This window comes from Nymphaea colorata, chromosome 14 (assembly GCF_008831285.2).
Source record: "Nymphaea colorata isolate Beijing-Zhang1983 chromosome 14, ASM883128v2, whole genome shotgun sequence".
In the NCBI taxonomy this organism is placed as follows: domain Eukaryota; kingdom Viridiplantae; phylum Streptophyta; class Magnoliopsida; order Nymphaeales; family Nymphaeaceae; genus Nymphaea; species Nymphaea colorata.
Genome location: NC_045151.1, coordinates 719,963 through 735,414, shown reverse-complemented (window position 1 = coordinate 735,414; position 15,452 = coordinate 719,963). Strand labels below are relative to the sequence as shown.

At 37.1% G+C, this 15,452-nt stretch overlaps 1 protein-coding gene across 6 annotated transcripts; it reads left to right on the top strand.

Moving 5' to 3' along the window:
* The first annotated feature begins 8,619 nt into the window (after positions 1-8,619).
* On the top strand, positions 8,620-15,452 carry LOC116267401 (50S ribosomal protein HLP, mitochondrial). Of its 6 annotated transcripts, none has more exons than XM_031649090.1 (4): positions 8,620-8,681; positions 12,460-12,532; positions 14,590-14,684; positions 14,916-15,452. In XM_031649090.1, exons 2-4 carry the CDS (start codon positions 12,499-12,501, stop codon positions 15,288-15,290), a joined length of 504 nt encoding a protein of 167 aa, XP_031504950.1. In that variant the 5' UTR covers positions 8,620-8,681; positions 12,460-12,498; the 3' UTR covers positions 15,291-15,452. The 6 variants fall into 6 exon arrangements, with proteins under 6 accessions (XP_031504950.1, XP_031504947.2, XP_031504952.2 ...); XM_031649087.2 differs by lacking the exon at positions 8,620-8,681 and adding an exon at positions 11,062-11,262 and having other exon boundaries at positions 12,463-12,532; XM_031649092.2 differs by lacking the exon at positions 8,620-8,681 and adding an exon at positions 11,062-11,262 and having other exon boundaries at positions 14,919-15,452.

The window sequence follows — 15,452 nt, the reverse complement described above, 5'->3', positions numbered from 1 at the left end:
CACAGATGGCAAACCAATATCCATAAGAACCCAACGGAGAAAGTCTCAATCCACTCGATCATAAGCCTTTTCCAAATCAATTTTCAGTATCATACCACTGGATTTGCTTTTCTTATGTCGAAGAGAATGAAGAGCCTCTTGAACCACAATAATATTATCAGAAGTTCCTCTTCTTGGAATAAAACTACTCTGAGTTGGGGAAATTAAATTCCCTAAGAAAGGTCGAAGCCTAATAACAATCAATTTAAAAAGTAGCTTAACAGTAACATTACATAGAGATATATGCCGAAATTGAGAAACTGATTTCGGGATTTCAACTTTAGGAATAAGAACAATCAAAACTTGACATAAAATAACATCAAATTTGCCAGTTACGAAAGCATCTTGAACAAATTTGCAAATAGAGGATTTAACTACTTCCCAATTAGCAATGTAAAATCCAGCATGAAAACCCAGGTGCCTTGAAAGGGGCCATAAATTTTAAAAGTCTTAAAAATCTCATCTTCTTATGGAACATGGGACAGATTGAGCACTTGTTGATCCTCCAGTGGTACACTAGTTTTTGGACAACTCGATTCCAAACTATTATCAACAAGTTCTGCAGAATATACCTGATGAAAGTAAGAAATAACCAATTGCTTGATAAGGTTAGGATCCAAAATCCAATCACCATGTTCATCTTTCAAGGATAAAATTTTATTTCTATTTCTCCGAATAATTGTGGTAGTGTTAAAAAATTTTGCATTTCGATCACCAAATTGCACCCAATTCGAACGAGACTTTTGAAACCACACCATCTCCTCTTGTGGCAAAGTAGTATTATATTCTGCAGATAATTGTTTTTCTAAGTTATATAGAAAAGAATGAGGCCTAGTTTTCAAAGCTTGTTGAACACCACCAAGCCTAGCTAATACCGTTTCCCTATGGAAGTATAGTCGACGGCCCGTATACCGTTGGCAATTCATTTACCGATGGTTCTGGTTGCTTTTTGTCGATGGCCAAGACCATCGCAAGAGGTTAAAAATATTGTAGTTGAAAACTTGGATGTACAACTGCTAGCATTATAGTTTGGCGGCATTTGATGTCAACCACAATATTAAAACTTAAAACTTTTGATCCTTGCTATCGAATAAATCGGGAGACGGGTTTTTTTTCGTTACTTATATGTATAGATTTAAAATTTGAATCTGGCTAGTTTTAGCCATAGTCACATTTGAAATTTGAATTAATTGTGCCTAGTTTTAGCCATAGTCACATAAAACATGTTTTTTTAAAAAAAAATGATAAATTAAATGGCCGCTTAAAACTTTTAAAAAAACATTATTTTGAAAAAAATGTTAAAAACGAAAAAAATGTGTTTTTAATCTGTTTTTTCGTGTTTTTCACTTTTTAAATTTTTTTCAGTTTTTTAATGCCAAACATTTTTTTCATTTTATATTTTCTACTTATCTTTTGATGTTTGTGTTATTAGTTTCTCATTTATTTTATTTTTTCCTCATTTTTAGTTTTTAAAAAAAATTTAAAATTTACCATATTTTTCTGTTTTTTTTGAAGCTCATCGTATTTTACCCGTGAAAAACCTCACCATTTAAAACCATAAAATGTTATTTGTGACTATTTTTAGCATTACATCTCTCATTTTAATGCAAATTTTTTAACAATAATCATATGAGGGTTCTTTCTATCATCTCTCCTCTCCCAAAGAAAGCACAAGTGAAGACTTGAATACGTAGACTCAACTTAGGAATGTACAGTTGTTAGTGCTAAACTTAAAAGGCATTCAATACCCACATTAATATTGAAATCTAAAACTTCTGTCTATGGAATATATCAAGACCCGCGCCTTTTTACTTATATGTATAGCTTCCAAATTTGAGTCATTTTTGCACTATACCTCATTTTGTGTCTATGATATCCAAATGGCGGATAGGAGGAGTCTTTCTACCAACTCTATCCTCTCAAACGAATTAAGCACATTCTTAAGTTATGAAAACTTATATTATACGAATTCTCAAGCTTTATAACCTACAGTTATGTGGCATCCAATCTCAACAGTAATATTAAAACCTCCACAATTATGTCGGCCCTATGCCTTGATAGCCATGCAGCACTCACCATTGAAGGAAAGTGTGGCATATTTAGCCAAACCCTTTTCACAATAATATTAAAACCTAAAATTGTCATTTTGTTATTGATACATCGAGACATGAGCTCTTTTACTTATACGTATTGGGTTGCATGAAATGTACAAATATTTTTTTCTTTAAATTTGATTGTTGAAGGATGAATTTTCTACCGAGCTTGCAAACACTGATCTCAAGGTGAGTCAATCACAGGCTTGCAAGCATATGGTAGATGCTGAAAGCATTTCTTTCACATGTTTTTATAAAAATTATATGTTATATGATATATGGTTCATGGCTTCTTCTTGATATGTGCCTTTTTTTTGTGGTTTTAGTTGTAACTGATATGTGTTCTTTTTTTTTTTCATTTCTAGTACTATATTCTATTGATATTAAATTTGAGTTTAAATTTTGCTGTTCATTTTGAGGCTTTAAGTTGTTATATGCCATATGTCTTTCACTTTGAGGTTTTAGTCTGTTATATGCCATATGGTTTATGGCTTTCATTTGCTATGTATTTTTTTCTTCGTGAATGGTTATGCATCTCTTTCGTGGTTCTCACAATTTTTTTATGTATGACTAATGGTAAATAGGTATGATCTTAATAAAATTAGATTGTCTTGTTTTTGTAGCTAAAAGTTTGTCTAGGCCGTGTGTTTTAGGCTGGAAATGTTGTTGCATTGGGATGAGAAATTAAATTTTAGAAGCATCATGATTTGCAGCAAACATTTTGATGCTTTTTATAGCCATTTGAACCTGGATCGGGGATGAGGATCCAGAAACCACGTCCTACCCGAGTGGGTGTGATAGGTTTCCAAGCATAAAAATTTGTCCATTAGGGTTTTCTCCTCTTCCCTAAGGGCGGAGGCAGGTGTAGGCACGTGCAGGCAATTGCCCATACAAACCCACGAAAAGTATTTATTTTTATATTGATATTTTATGTTAGTTTTTTCATTTATATATTGGTACTCTTTGAAAATTTAAAATTACATAACGCGTGCCCCTTTGCTAAAATTTTCTAGCTCTGCCTTTGCTCTTTCTGCACCATCACTTCAACTTGAACATTCTGTACTGTAGCACGACCATGATAGCACTATAGCAAGAGGTTTGATGCATTTTCCATCACCAACTTCCTGCTTCAGGTACGACTTCTCATGTTCTGGACAGTGTTGATTCTCTCTCTCTCTCACACACACACACATATATATACACACACACACACACTCACATTGATACCCTGGTTTATCTTCTCTCAGAAAATTTTAATTTGCATTTCAATTTTGCTGTTTCGATAAAAAATGTAATGGGTGTATGAGTTAATGATTAGTGTGGAATATGATATCTTTTCTTGCACGGAGATGGATGACTTTGAAGTTTGAAGGTGTAGTCATTTTTTTGTTTTGACTATTTTTCTGTGATTATGGTACTCGGACAAATTTTGCTGATACGATCTTAATTCTTTTTGGGAAAATTGATCAAGTTCTCGGATAGCCAAATAGTTGAAAATTCCATTTTACCAATATGTGGCCTACCTATACCCTAAAAATGTTGCACCATGGTTGAAATTTTCTTATGGTAATTGAACCAAGAGTACTGGCAGTGTTTTCTCCTTGCATGTAAATCTGAATCAAATGGGTGATTTATAACTGCAGGTAATCAAGTAGGTTTTTTTTTTTTTTTTACTATCTGTTATATATATTAGAGATACTTTTAGATGGTCTACAAAACCATTTAAGTCTCTTGGAAAGTTGCAATAGTTCAAAAAATTAAATACGTTTGTAAAATACCTTTGAAAAGGTAAAAGAATGAATTTTTGCTAATGGAAGAGTTGACGGAACAAATCGAGAGGAAGAGAGTAGAAAGAGAAGCCCACAAGAGTTCTTATTTCAATGACAAAGATCAAAACCATTATTACAAATACACCATATTGACAAAGCAGATTTGTAGGCAGATCAATGAGAAGAACAAACTAAAACGGCTGGTTTGGTCAGCCAATACTGCCTGAACCGTTGCTTTGCATACTGCCTATAGTCAAAGTCTATAACATTCACATTTTCCTTGTAAACCTGGGCAATGAATTGCTCCGCCCTCTCGTCCACATCCTGCACATCATCGTCCTCGTCATCCGCCGATGGATAGTTACTCGAGACAACGGCCTCCTTCCCGTCGATGGCATCCACAATATTAGTGCAGTTGCACGAAAGCTCGACTCGTGGGTTGATACAAGGCAAGGAGGGGAGCTGGTAACTATGGAATAGTTTGTTCTTCATGGCTTTGTAAAGATATTTAGCAATGCGCATAGCTTTGCTAAGGTGTTTCCCCGGCTTCTTCATATCTGTATTGTTGTTTTCTGTGCATGGGATGGTAGCGCCGAGCCCGTACTTGCAGGAGATACCAAAGGAAACCAAAACACACACATTGGTGAAGAAGTAAAAACAAACACTTTCGCCCACCCAATACTAGAAAAATAGAAATTGAAATGACTTGTATCTTCTTTATCACCATACATAAATATGGAATATGATGTCCACTTAAGTTCAAATGCCTTTGATCCTTTTGAAAACCATGCACTTTTCCTCATTTTTACAACGAAGTTCACCAACTCATTTTCTATAAATGATCTTAAAAGAACATGAAAACCATTGAAAATAAAGAAGCGAATGCTAGAAAACTATGGGCATCGGTAGCTTTCAGTGGCTGAGCCACATATGGGTTTGCGTGAGCAGTTGCCTACACAAACTATGTGGGCATCCGAGGGTTCTATTCTCATGAATGCTCGCCTCTTGCATAAGCTAAAGCAGGTCTTTATCTTGAAAATGAAAGACAATGATCATGTAATTTTGCGACCGTTCAGTATGTATGTTCAGTATGTACGATACAGCGTTGCTACCTGCATTGGCCACATAAGTAGGAACCAGGGGGGCCGCCCGGGCCATGGCCCGGGTGAGCCCAGAAAAGAAAAATTATATGTAAAAAATCAATTTTTTTTAGTTTGGCCCGACCCGTCGCTCCTCTTGGCCTTACCGTTGCTCCTCTTGGCCCGACCTGCAGATGGTTTGGCCCGTCCTTAAAAAAAATTCTGGCTCTGCCCTTGGCAGGAACCTCCTTCACTTTCTTCAATTTTAAAGTCCTTCACTTTCTTCAATATAAGAACATACATACTCAACTCCCCAGGTCGCAAAATTACATGATCATTGTCTTTCATTTTCAAGATAAAGACCTGCATTAGCATATGCAAGAGGCGAGCATTCATGAGAATCGAACCTTCGGATGCCCACATAGTTTGTGTAGGCAACTGCCCACACAAACCCATATGTGGCTCCGCCACTGAAAGCTACCGATGCCCATAGTTTTCTAGCATTCTCTTCTTTATTTTCAATGGTTTTCATGTTCTTTTAAGATCATTTATAGAAAATGAGTTGGTGAACTTCATTGTAAAAATGAGGAAAAGTGCATGGTCTCCAAAAGGATCAAAGGCATTTGAACTTAAGTGGACATCATATTCCATATTTATGTATGGTGATAAAGAAGCTACAAGTCATTTCAATTTCTATTTTTCAAGTATTAGGTGGGCCAAAGTGTTTGTTTTTACTTCTTCACCAATATGTGTGTTTTGGTTTCCTTTGGTATCTCCTGCAAGTACGCGCTACCATCCCATGCACAGAAAACAACAATACTGATGAAGAAGCCAGGGAAACACCTTAGCAAAGCTATGCGCATTGCTAAACACCTTTATAAAGATATTTTACAAACATATTAGCAAAAATTCATTCTTTTACCTTTTCAAAGATATTTTACAAACATATTTAATTTTTTGAACTATTGCAACTTTCCAAGAAACTTAAATGGTTTTGCAGACCATCTAAAAGTATCTCTAATATATATAACAGACGGTAATAAAAAAAAAAATCACCTACTTGATTACCTGCAGTTATAAATCACCCATTTGATTTAGATTTACATGCAAGGAGAAAACGCTGCCAGTGCTCTTGGTTCAATTACCATAAGAAAATTTCAACCATGGTGCAACTTTTTTAGGGTGTAGGTAGGCCACATATTGGTAAAGTGGAATTTTCAACTATTTGGCTATCAGAGAACTTGATCAATTTTCCCAAAAAGAATTAAGATTGTATCAGGAAAATTTGTCCGAGTACCATGCTTAAAGTCACAAAAGCTTGTGAACTTAGGTACACGCATGGTTTCCAAAACGATCAAAAGCTTGTGAACTTAGGTAGACATAACTTTACATATATATGGTGAGGAAGATATTATAAATCACTTCTTTTTCAATTTTTTCTGGTGGTAGACTGACCAAACTATCAGTTTTTACTCCTCCACCAATGTGCGCTATGGTTTCCTCTCACCTTTCCTACAAATATATGTTGTCATCCCGTCCAGAAAACGAGACAAGAATGATGAAGATGTTGGGGAAGCGCCATGACAATGTCGTGCACGTATCAAAGTGCCTTTAGAAAGCCATGAAGAACAAACTACTCCATAGTTACCAGTTCCCCCTCATCAACCCACCAGTCATAAAATTGTTGATACGGACCCAAAGAGATCCACCTTTATCTTTGCCAATGGTGTATGCGGGAGAACATGGTTAGACTCACTGAAAGATGATAATATGCTGCTAAACAAGTTCTTTGGGTTTGCTAAAGACGTTCTTGGAAAATGTAAAAAAAGTATAATAGGCATTAGTGCAGTTGCATGAGAGCTAGAACAGTGGGTGTTGCAAGGCAAGGAAGAGAGCTGATAATTATGGAATAGTTTGTTCTTCATGGATTTATAAAGGTGTTATTCAATGCACATGGCATTGTTAAGGTGCTGTGCTGGCCTCTTCATCTGTATTGCTGCTTTCTGCACATAGGATGGTGGCACGCACTGCAGATGTATGTCTCTTCATCTGTATTACAAACTGATTTTCTATAAATGATCTTAAAGAAACATGAAAAACACTGAAAATAAAAAGTGAAAGCTACAAGTCTGTGCAGGTCTAAGGTAACAAATGACTATGCATATTCTTCTAACTTTCAATTCTTTACTTTTGAGGTTTTTCATGTCCCTTTAAGATCATTTATAGAAAACGAGTTGGTAAACTTCATTAAATGAATGAGGAAAAACAGGTGGTTTCCAAAACCATCAAAAGCTTATAAATTTAAGTAGACGTAATCTTATATATATGGTACAGGAAGATGTTATAAGTCGCTTCTTTTTTAATTTTTCTGGTGGTAGGGCAACCACACTGTTGGTTTTTACTTCTCCACCAATGTGTAGCTATGGTTTCCTTTCATCTCTCCTACAAAAGTACATGTTATCATCCCACATACAGAAAACGGCAAGAATGATGAAGAGGCTGGGGAAGTGTCTGGACAATGTCATGTGCATATGAATATCAAAGTGCCTTTACAAAGTCAAGAAGAACAAACTACTCCATAATTACCAGTTCCCATATATGAACCCCCGAGTCGTGCTCTCACTGCCTCATAATTATAAAGTTTTTGCTATGGGCCCAAAGAGATCCACCTTTATCTTTTCCCCTTATGTATAATTGATAACATGGTTAGACTAACTGAACAATGATAAATATGCCAACTGATCAGGTACTTTGTGTCTGCTAAATACTTATCAGAAAAATGAAAAAAAAAAAAATCACGTGTTTCAAACTAATAATAATACAGTTCATATTTCTTTCTTTCCTCTCTTCCTTCCAACTTAGCTGCTTCCTTCGCTTACTCCAACGGCCTGAAATGGAACTTCAAGAAGTGCAGACCAAGCATGGTCGTTTATTGCTGGAATCTCAAAAGAGAATATGAAAAGCGCGGAGCCATAGCTTCTTCCGTCTTGTGTGAACTGCCTGACAACTCAGTTTCGTTCAAGATGCTCAATATTTCTCATCATTATGCATGGCCGTGTTAATATCTAATTCGCACCAAATTTTGTTCGTCCGTCTGCATATATATATATATATATATATATATATATATATATATATATATATATATATATATATATATATATATATATAGTGGCTTCGATGAATTTCAAGTAGCTTCGTTTTGATTTAAAAGAGAGAGAATCTCATCTCACGGTTTTTATCCCACTTACATTTTGTGTATAAATGTGTTTGGAGAATTCACTTCTGCTTAGGTAACTTGGAATGCATGTCAAACAATTAAAAACTGTGTACATGAGCTTTTTCGAATTAGTTTTAAGGTCATACATGGAATATTTTCATGAAAGGACTATAATTTAGCTATGATTTCAAAAAGGTGCCTCCTAGTTATAAAGTTGTTGTTGATACGGCCCGCCCGAAAGAGATCCACCACTATTTTGCCCCTTGTCTATGCTTAGGACCCGTTTGATAACCAATTTTTCCAGAAAAAACTGTACGGGCGGGTGAAATTTCACCCGCTCGACCTCTGACGCTTTCCCCTCATTTCACCAGTCTCCTCCTCCCTCCCTCGCATTCGAGACCGTCGCCGCTCTCACCGTCGCCGCTCCGCCGTTGCTGCTCCGCTCCTCCGCCGGTTCTCCAACGCCACAGTCGCCGCTCATGTAAGGGTTTCTCTTGCTCTCGATGTGTCCCTTTTTCAAAAACGCCCTCTGTCTCTCTCTTGCAATCGGTTCCAGATTGTTCCTCTCTATCCTTCGTGATCGAGGAGGACCAACAATGGAAACCAGGCCTTTCAGAGAGCCATCGCTATGCTTCAGTGAGCAAATGTGTTCGCTAAGTCGCCTACACCTCTCTCTTTCTCTCTCTCTCTCTCTCTCTCTCTCTCTCTCTCTCTCTCTCGGGGTCGCTCCTTTCTCTCTCACTATCTGTGTATATGTGCTTGTGCAGTATTTGGTGGCATGATAACTGCCTTATATCATCGACAATTTGTTTAGGTCTGCTTCCCTTGTGGAGTTCATCATCTCCACCGGCACCTTGCTTCTTGAAAAGGGACATTTTTCAGCTGTTTTTCCTAAAATTCTTTTCCTTCCAACTTCTTTTGGGGATAACCTTTCTCATTATCGATCTCCTAATGTGGAGCATGCTCTTGGCATTTAATGGAACATGTCAAGTTCAATTTCAGAAGTCTCGCATTATGCTTTTACTGAAGCGGATTTGCTTTCTAAGTTGTGACAAGGTCTACGCGCAATTCCCTCTATATTGGATTGTGGCCACTTATGGCCAACGAGTCCTTACTGAGGCTGGTGTTTAAGAATCCCACTGAATTTTGAGGGTTAAGGTTCCTTTACGGTATTTCTTTGCAAGTGTAATCTACTTTTGATGTTTGTATATGATGATTATGACTATGATCCAGTACCATGCGAGGCACTTGTCTATCTTCGGCGCCTTACTGAATTCTTAGGATCTTGCAGTGCATGTGGCAATCTTGACAGAAGTCACCTGTTTTTAGCGTGTCTGCAACTTGGCTCCACATACCACCATCCGTTGTACTTGATAAATCAAAATGATATTGCTATAAATGATAAAGCATTTCCATTTGTATAAATCCAGAATGAACTAGAATTTATCAGGAACTATAACAGCTTGATTCTTCACTTATGCTCCTTGGACTCTGTTGAGACTCTATATTTGCTTTTCCATGACTTTCAAATTTAACCTTATATCTAATTTATAAGCTGCAAATTCCATGTTGGATGCATATTAGTTCTATTTTGTAGTTAATCATTAGCAATTGTTATTTATCACATGAATGAAATGTCTGTTCTTTGTGAATCAAGTCCAATTGCGGAAGTTATTTTTCATTGTTGGCTGCTTTTTTATTTATTGTTCAGTTGGGTCAATAACATGGTGGATGGTCTGTTGTTTTCAGCCAAAGGGCGTAGGTGTAGACATTTTCTTGTTTTGGAAGATCATCTTCTAATTTCTTCCCACGTCAAATTGGGGATGAGAAGAAAAAAGAACAACTTATTGCAGTTCTGAAAAAAGTCCCCTAATTTTTCTATCATGTGCATCAAACAGGGTTAAATTTATCAGGTTAAATTCTTCCTTGTGCATCAAACAGGGTTAAATTTACCGGGTTAAATTCTTCTTGTGCATCAAACATGACCTCAAATCGGAAGAGGGTTAAATTTTATCCTGTATTTTTTTTCCAAAAAAATTTACCGTGGTAAATTTACCACGTTAAATTCTTCCTTGTGTATCAAACGCACCCTTAAGAACATGGTTAGACTGAAATAATGACGATAAATATGCTGCTAAAGACGTTCTAGAAAAATGCAAGAAAAAAAAGTTACATGTTTCAAACTTACCGACGTTAACTTTCCAGCCTCTATTTTATGGTTGCCGACCAAAGTTACGCGGAAAATGCAAGACATGTTTTTGAAATCAAGGCCACTAAAAAAAAAAGAAAGAGCGATAGAGAGAGAGGCACCTAAGAGAAGATATTGCTGCACAAAATAGTTTTCATAATCCTTCAAAACCCTTCACTTCTGGATGAATTAATAGCATTGGTTTGGTGGCCACCCATAGCAGAACGAGTGTGTTCTTTAGATCATAGTTAGCTGACTTGCCAAGTTGGCTCGAGCATCGTTAAAAAAACCTGGCCACAAGTCAAAGATGAACCAACTTGCCCTTGACTCACCTCATCTCTACTCGCCCCAACCTGCTCAATTCAAGTTATTTTAAAACTCGATAGAGTTGACCAGCCAACTCATTAACCCAGTGACCCCTTCACCTGCTGATCCGAGTCCGAGTCACGTGTTTGTCAACTGGATCTCTTCCGCTGATGCAAACACGGGATGCATGCCTACGTTCTAGAAACAGGCGTCGACTTGTCGTGGGACGGCGTGGCTCGATTCAGCTTGTCAAGTGCGTGCGCTCCGATGGGGAAACGTACGCCATCAGGCCCTCGAACGCTTCAATGCCAAGGGTTGAGGCGCGCTTCTGGCGCATTTGGTTTCGTTTATAAATGCACATTAGAACATTTTTTTAATTTTAATGCTTTTATCTCGTCAAGTAAAAAGGGATTTTCGATCAGCTCAGGTGCGGTGTTCCCTTAGTAACCCCTCCTTCCACCCAACGAACGCCGGCGCCCCTCTCCACTCTCCGACGAACACCGGCGCCCCAGTCTCTCTATCTCTCCGACGATTACTGGTTCCTTTAAACCCGAGCAGGTGCGTTCAGGTGAGTTTGACTGAATCTTTCTCTCTCCCTCTCTCTCTCTAGGTTGAAGGCTGCCGGCCAGCAATGTCATACCGACCGGCAGCCATTTCCTCTCTCAGTGTTTCAAATGAGGCCCGCTAGCAGACAGTCCTTCCTTCTCTGTCTCTCTGCTGCAACAAGGGCTGCCTTTAGTTTTCCTTTTTTTCTCTAGCATATTAGATCTTTGTCTTTTTTTTTGCGTTTGACGGAACTTGCTTTCGCTTTTGTCGTGAAGGTAGCTCTCGTGCTAGCAAAATGCATTTTTCTGATGATCTTGGTGAACTTTTTAGCTTCTTTGTTCGTTGGTATATTCAGATCGATCGGATTCAGTAAACTAAAATGAGTCTAATATGTTTGCACCTGACTTAATTTCAGTCTGATACCTGAAAATCGGAAGCAAAACTGACATGAGCTAAGTTATCTCAATTAGGAATTTAATTTTTGAATTTGGATAAGAACTGCATAACCAAACCTATGATGACCCTGCTAGTTTGTGGACATGTTGTCATTTTCCATTTGCCATTAAACTTCATAAGCCAGAAGAAAAGATCAACTGGGAAATCCTATACCAAACAATCCTGTGATGCGGGTGGTTCAGACATGGTTTGGTGGTTTCACTAGTTTTCTGCTATTTCCTGCATAGCCTGTATAAATGATCGTCCCTGTATTTAGCCTTCCTAATTCTGAGCTATTTGCAACCTTAATTATAGGTAGGCATGTGTTGTCAAGTAAGGAGCACATCAGCATAGGGATAGGCAGGTGCAATGAAAGTATATAGAATATTTGAATATTGGATGAAATCAAATGGTTTGTATAGTCTCCCATCAACTTGGCGAAGTCATAAGTCATAACAGTCCCATGAACTTGCTTCCAACTTCCATTTTCTTGTTAGACAAGGTTTAGTAACGTACACCTCAGTTTTAACGAGATGAATAGTTTCTCAACCTGTGATTAGCTTCACTAATGCACTTTGTCTTTCATCTTTCATTGTTATGATGCATGGGTGTAAACCTAAAAAATTGGTTAAATGAAGATCATATCTTAAACAGATGCTCTCTCTCTCTCTCTCTCTCTCTCTCTCTCTGAGACACACACACACACACATGCACACAAATACATAATATCAACTGAAATTGCTTCAACTTTCATCTGAAGTTCTGATTGTCGTTTTCTTGGCAGAAGAAACTCGAACTATTATTCAAGGTCCTCTGCACAGACATGAGTTCCTCTTTTTCACGTGCTTGTTCCACTGGTATATGATTCTTTTATCTGTTTTTAACGTCTAGAGATTCAAACGCATTATATCAGTGCAGTTTTCACATTTTTTGAAGTTCTTCAGTAGTAATTTCGTTCAGTTTCCTATGACGTTATCTATCCTATGCAGTGTTCTATGTAGGTGAAGTTCCAAATATTGCTTCTGGAAACTGAAAAATATGAAACATCACTAATGTTGATTTGTTCATTGCCCTCTATTTTTTAATGCTGTCATGTTAAGAATGACTTATATCTTGAAGGAATAATTTGTTTTATATCATCACTGAACTCAATTTTGTGTAGTAAATTCATCCTGTATTTTTTAATTTGTTAGTATATAATTGTTCAAGCCAGTCATGGCCGAAGTTTTTAATATTTTACTTTCTTGATAATGTCCACCCTTGGTCATTGGTAGCGGCAATTTTATTCTAAAGTCTCATGAAGATGAGTATTCTACTTTGTTGGATGGGTATGGTTCCCTCTGGAAAAGAAATCACTAATCTTGGTATTACTTTTGTTGCCTCGATTATCCTATTTTGTAGAGTAGGTATATTCTGATATGTTGTCTGGGGTATCTCCTCAAATCATGGACCCATTATTACTTTATCAGTTATCTTGTCTTCATACGTCTTGTGGAAAGCCATTGTTGATGTTATCTTTTTCAGTTCGACATCATTTTCTTCACATGGCATATATGACATCCAAGCTTATTACAAGGGGTGCTAACTTGTTTATTTAGATTAGCTATGTGATTAAGGTTTATTATTTTCTAAAGAATTTAGCATTTAAACTTCTTGATGTTATGGTTCTAAGTAGGTATACCAGCTTGTCATTATTAGGGACCCTCTAGTAGTATGATCTCTTTATTGTTACTAGTGCTGCACCTATGTTTTCCAGAAATGCCTTTAAATTGTTTCCATCCTCCTCACAGTAGTACTCAGAAGTTGTTAAATAGTCATTCTGATTGATGGAGTGATGGTAGAGTCCAGGAATGTTTCTTGTGATCTGGATCAAATATTTTTTATCTTCAGATTATTCTCCCTGGCTTTTTACCCCTTTGTCTATATGATCTGTTTGTTTGGTCTGAAAAGGGATCCTATTTTAGGAATAACAACCATGTGAATGATTTTATTCTGGCATATCTTAAGCATATTTTCACCTTGAAGTTGGAAAGGAATTTTCCCCTTCTTTATGCCCATCATTGTAGCTAAATAGATGGATACATCAATGAAGTAAGGGTAGGTACTCAAAGTATTGTAGGTTGAATCTGAAATTTCTTTCTGTATGTGAAACATTATGTGAAAAAAGAGAAAAGTGGAAAAGTTGTTTGTCCAAATTGTTTAATTGGATATATTTTTATTTTGTAAAAATGTCCTTCATTAATGTTTTGAGAATTCAATTTGTTTTACAATGTATTGCGGTTGGAAAAGTGTTGCATTGCAAAAGGAATGCAGTATCTTAGGTCATTCGTCCTCGGCCACAGTAAAGCTGTATGCGCTGCTGTATGCTGTCAGGATCATGAATTGAAGTTATTGCTGGGATATTAGTGCGATTTTGGGGAATTATTGTTGCTCAATTTATTTAAAGAATTTATGTTGCTCTTGCACATGCTTTGGGCTTTAAGAGAGAAAAAAGATGATTATGATTGAGAATGCACTTTCTGTTCAATATGGTATTTTGATTTTCTTCTTCATTGTTCTTCGGAGATTGTTTCTTTTCTGTAGTATGGTTTTCTTTGGTTTGTTGCTGTATTTTTTGTGATTCAGTTTTTGTGTAATAAAGATGGGGGGCCATCCTCCAGCAGGGCTGTTTTCTTCTGTAGTATGGCTTTCCTGGTTATTAAAGTTTGTCACCTGGTTATCTGTTATATATTTTGCGCTATTTGTTCTCTAATTGGATGCAAGTTGAAGCTTGAAACAGGCAGGGAACTTTTGTGGCAGATATCTTATTAATGCCCGAAAAATTATGAACCAGTATTTATTTGTCTTTTTTTTTTATTGTGACATGATTAGGAAGCACTCTACATGGTAAATATGCTTTTTTATGTTATTGCAGTTGGTCGCTCATTGTTGAGTGGTATTACTAGTAATTGCAATGGAACAATGAGTGCATCATCCAATCCCATAGCAAGATGCCCATTTTGGTCACAGGTTTGTACATTGCTTCCACTTCCTTTTCTTATATTTTGAACTAGTAATCTACCCGTTAAAAGAGAGAGCACATTTGCTTGGGCTGCATAAGTATTCTGAGCAATTCCAAATGAACTATTTGTGTTGCTTTTGTTGTTTAAGCACCATTACGTTCCTTTATTCTGCCTGTGAATGCTGATAAAGTCGGCAGAATGTTGCTCACTTGATTGATTATCGTGTGGCCTTTTTCAGCAGCAAAGGACATTCATACAAATGAGAACAAACCTTAAGGTTGTGGATAACTCGGGGGCAAAACGTGTCATGTGCATACAGGCACTGAAAAGAAAAAGAGGGGCAAAACTAGGTGACACCATAATTGCCTCTGTCAAAGAAGCCCAGCCTCGTGGCAAAGTCAAGAAAGGAGATGTTGTCTATTGTGTTGTTGTTCGTGCTGCCATGCAACGTGGACGATGTGACGGGAGTGAAATAAAGTTTGACGATAATGCAGTTGTCCTTATCAATAAACAAGGTGAGCCTATTGGAACTCGAGTTTTTGGTCCCGTGCCACACGAGCTTAGGAAAATGAAACATGTCAAAATTTTGACCCTAGCAGAACATATTGCATGAATTCTGCCTTTTTTCTCAGTTGTTGGGTGAATTTAGAGGCTTCATACTTTTTATGCCAAAACACTAGGGAACCAGTAGAAGCAAGAAATATCTTTGATAACTTTAGTGTATACTGCCTGTTATTATTCAATTTTCATGAATCAAGAGCAGTTCCATCAACTC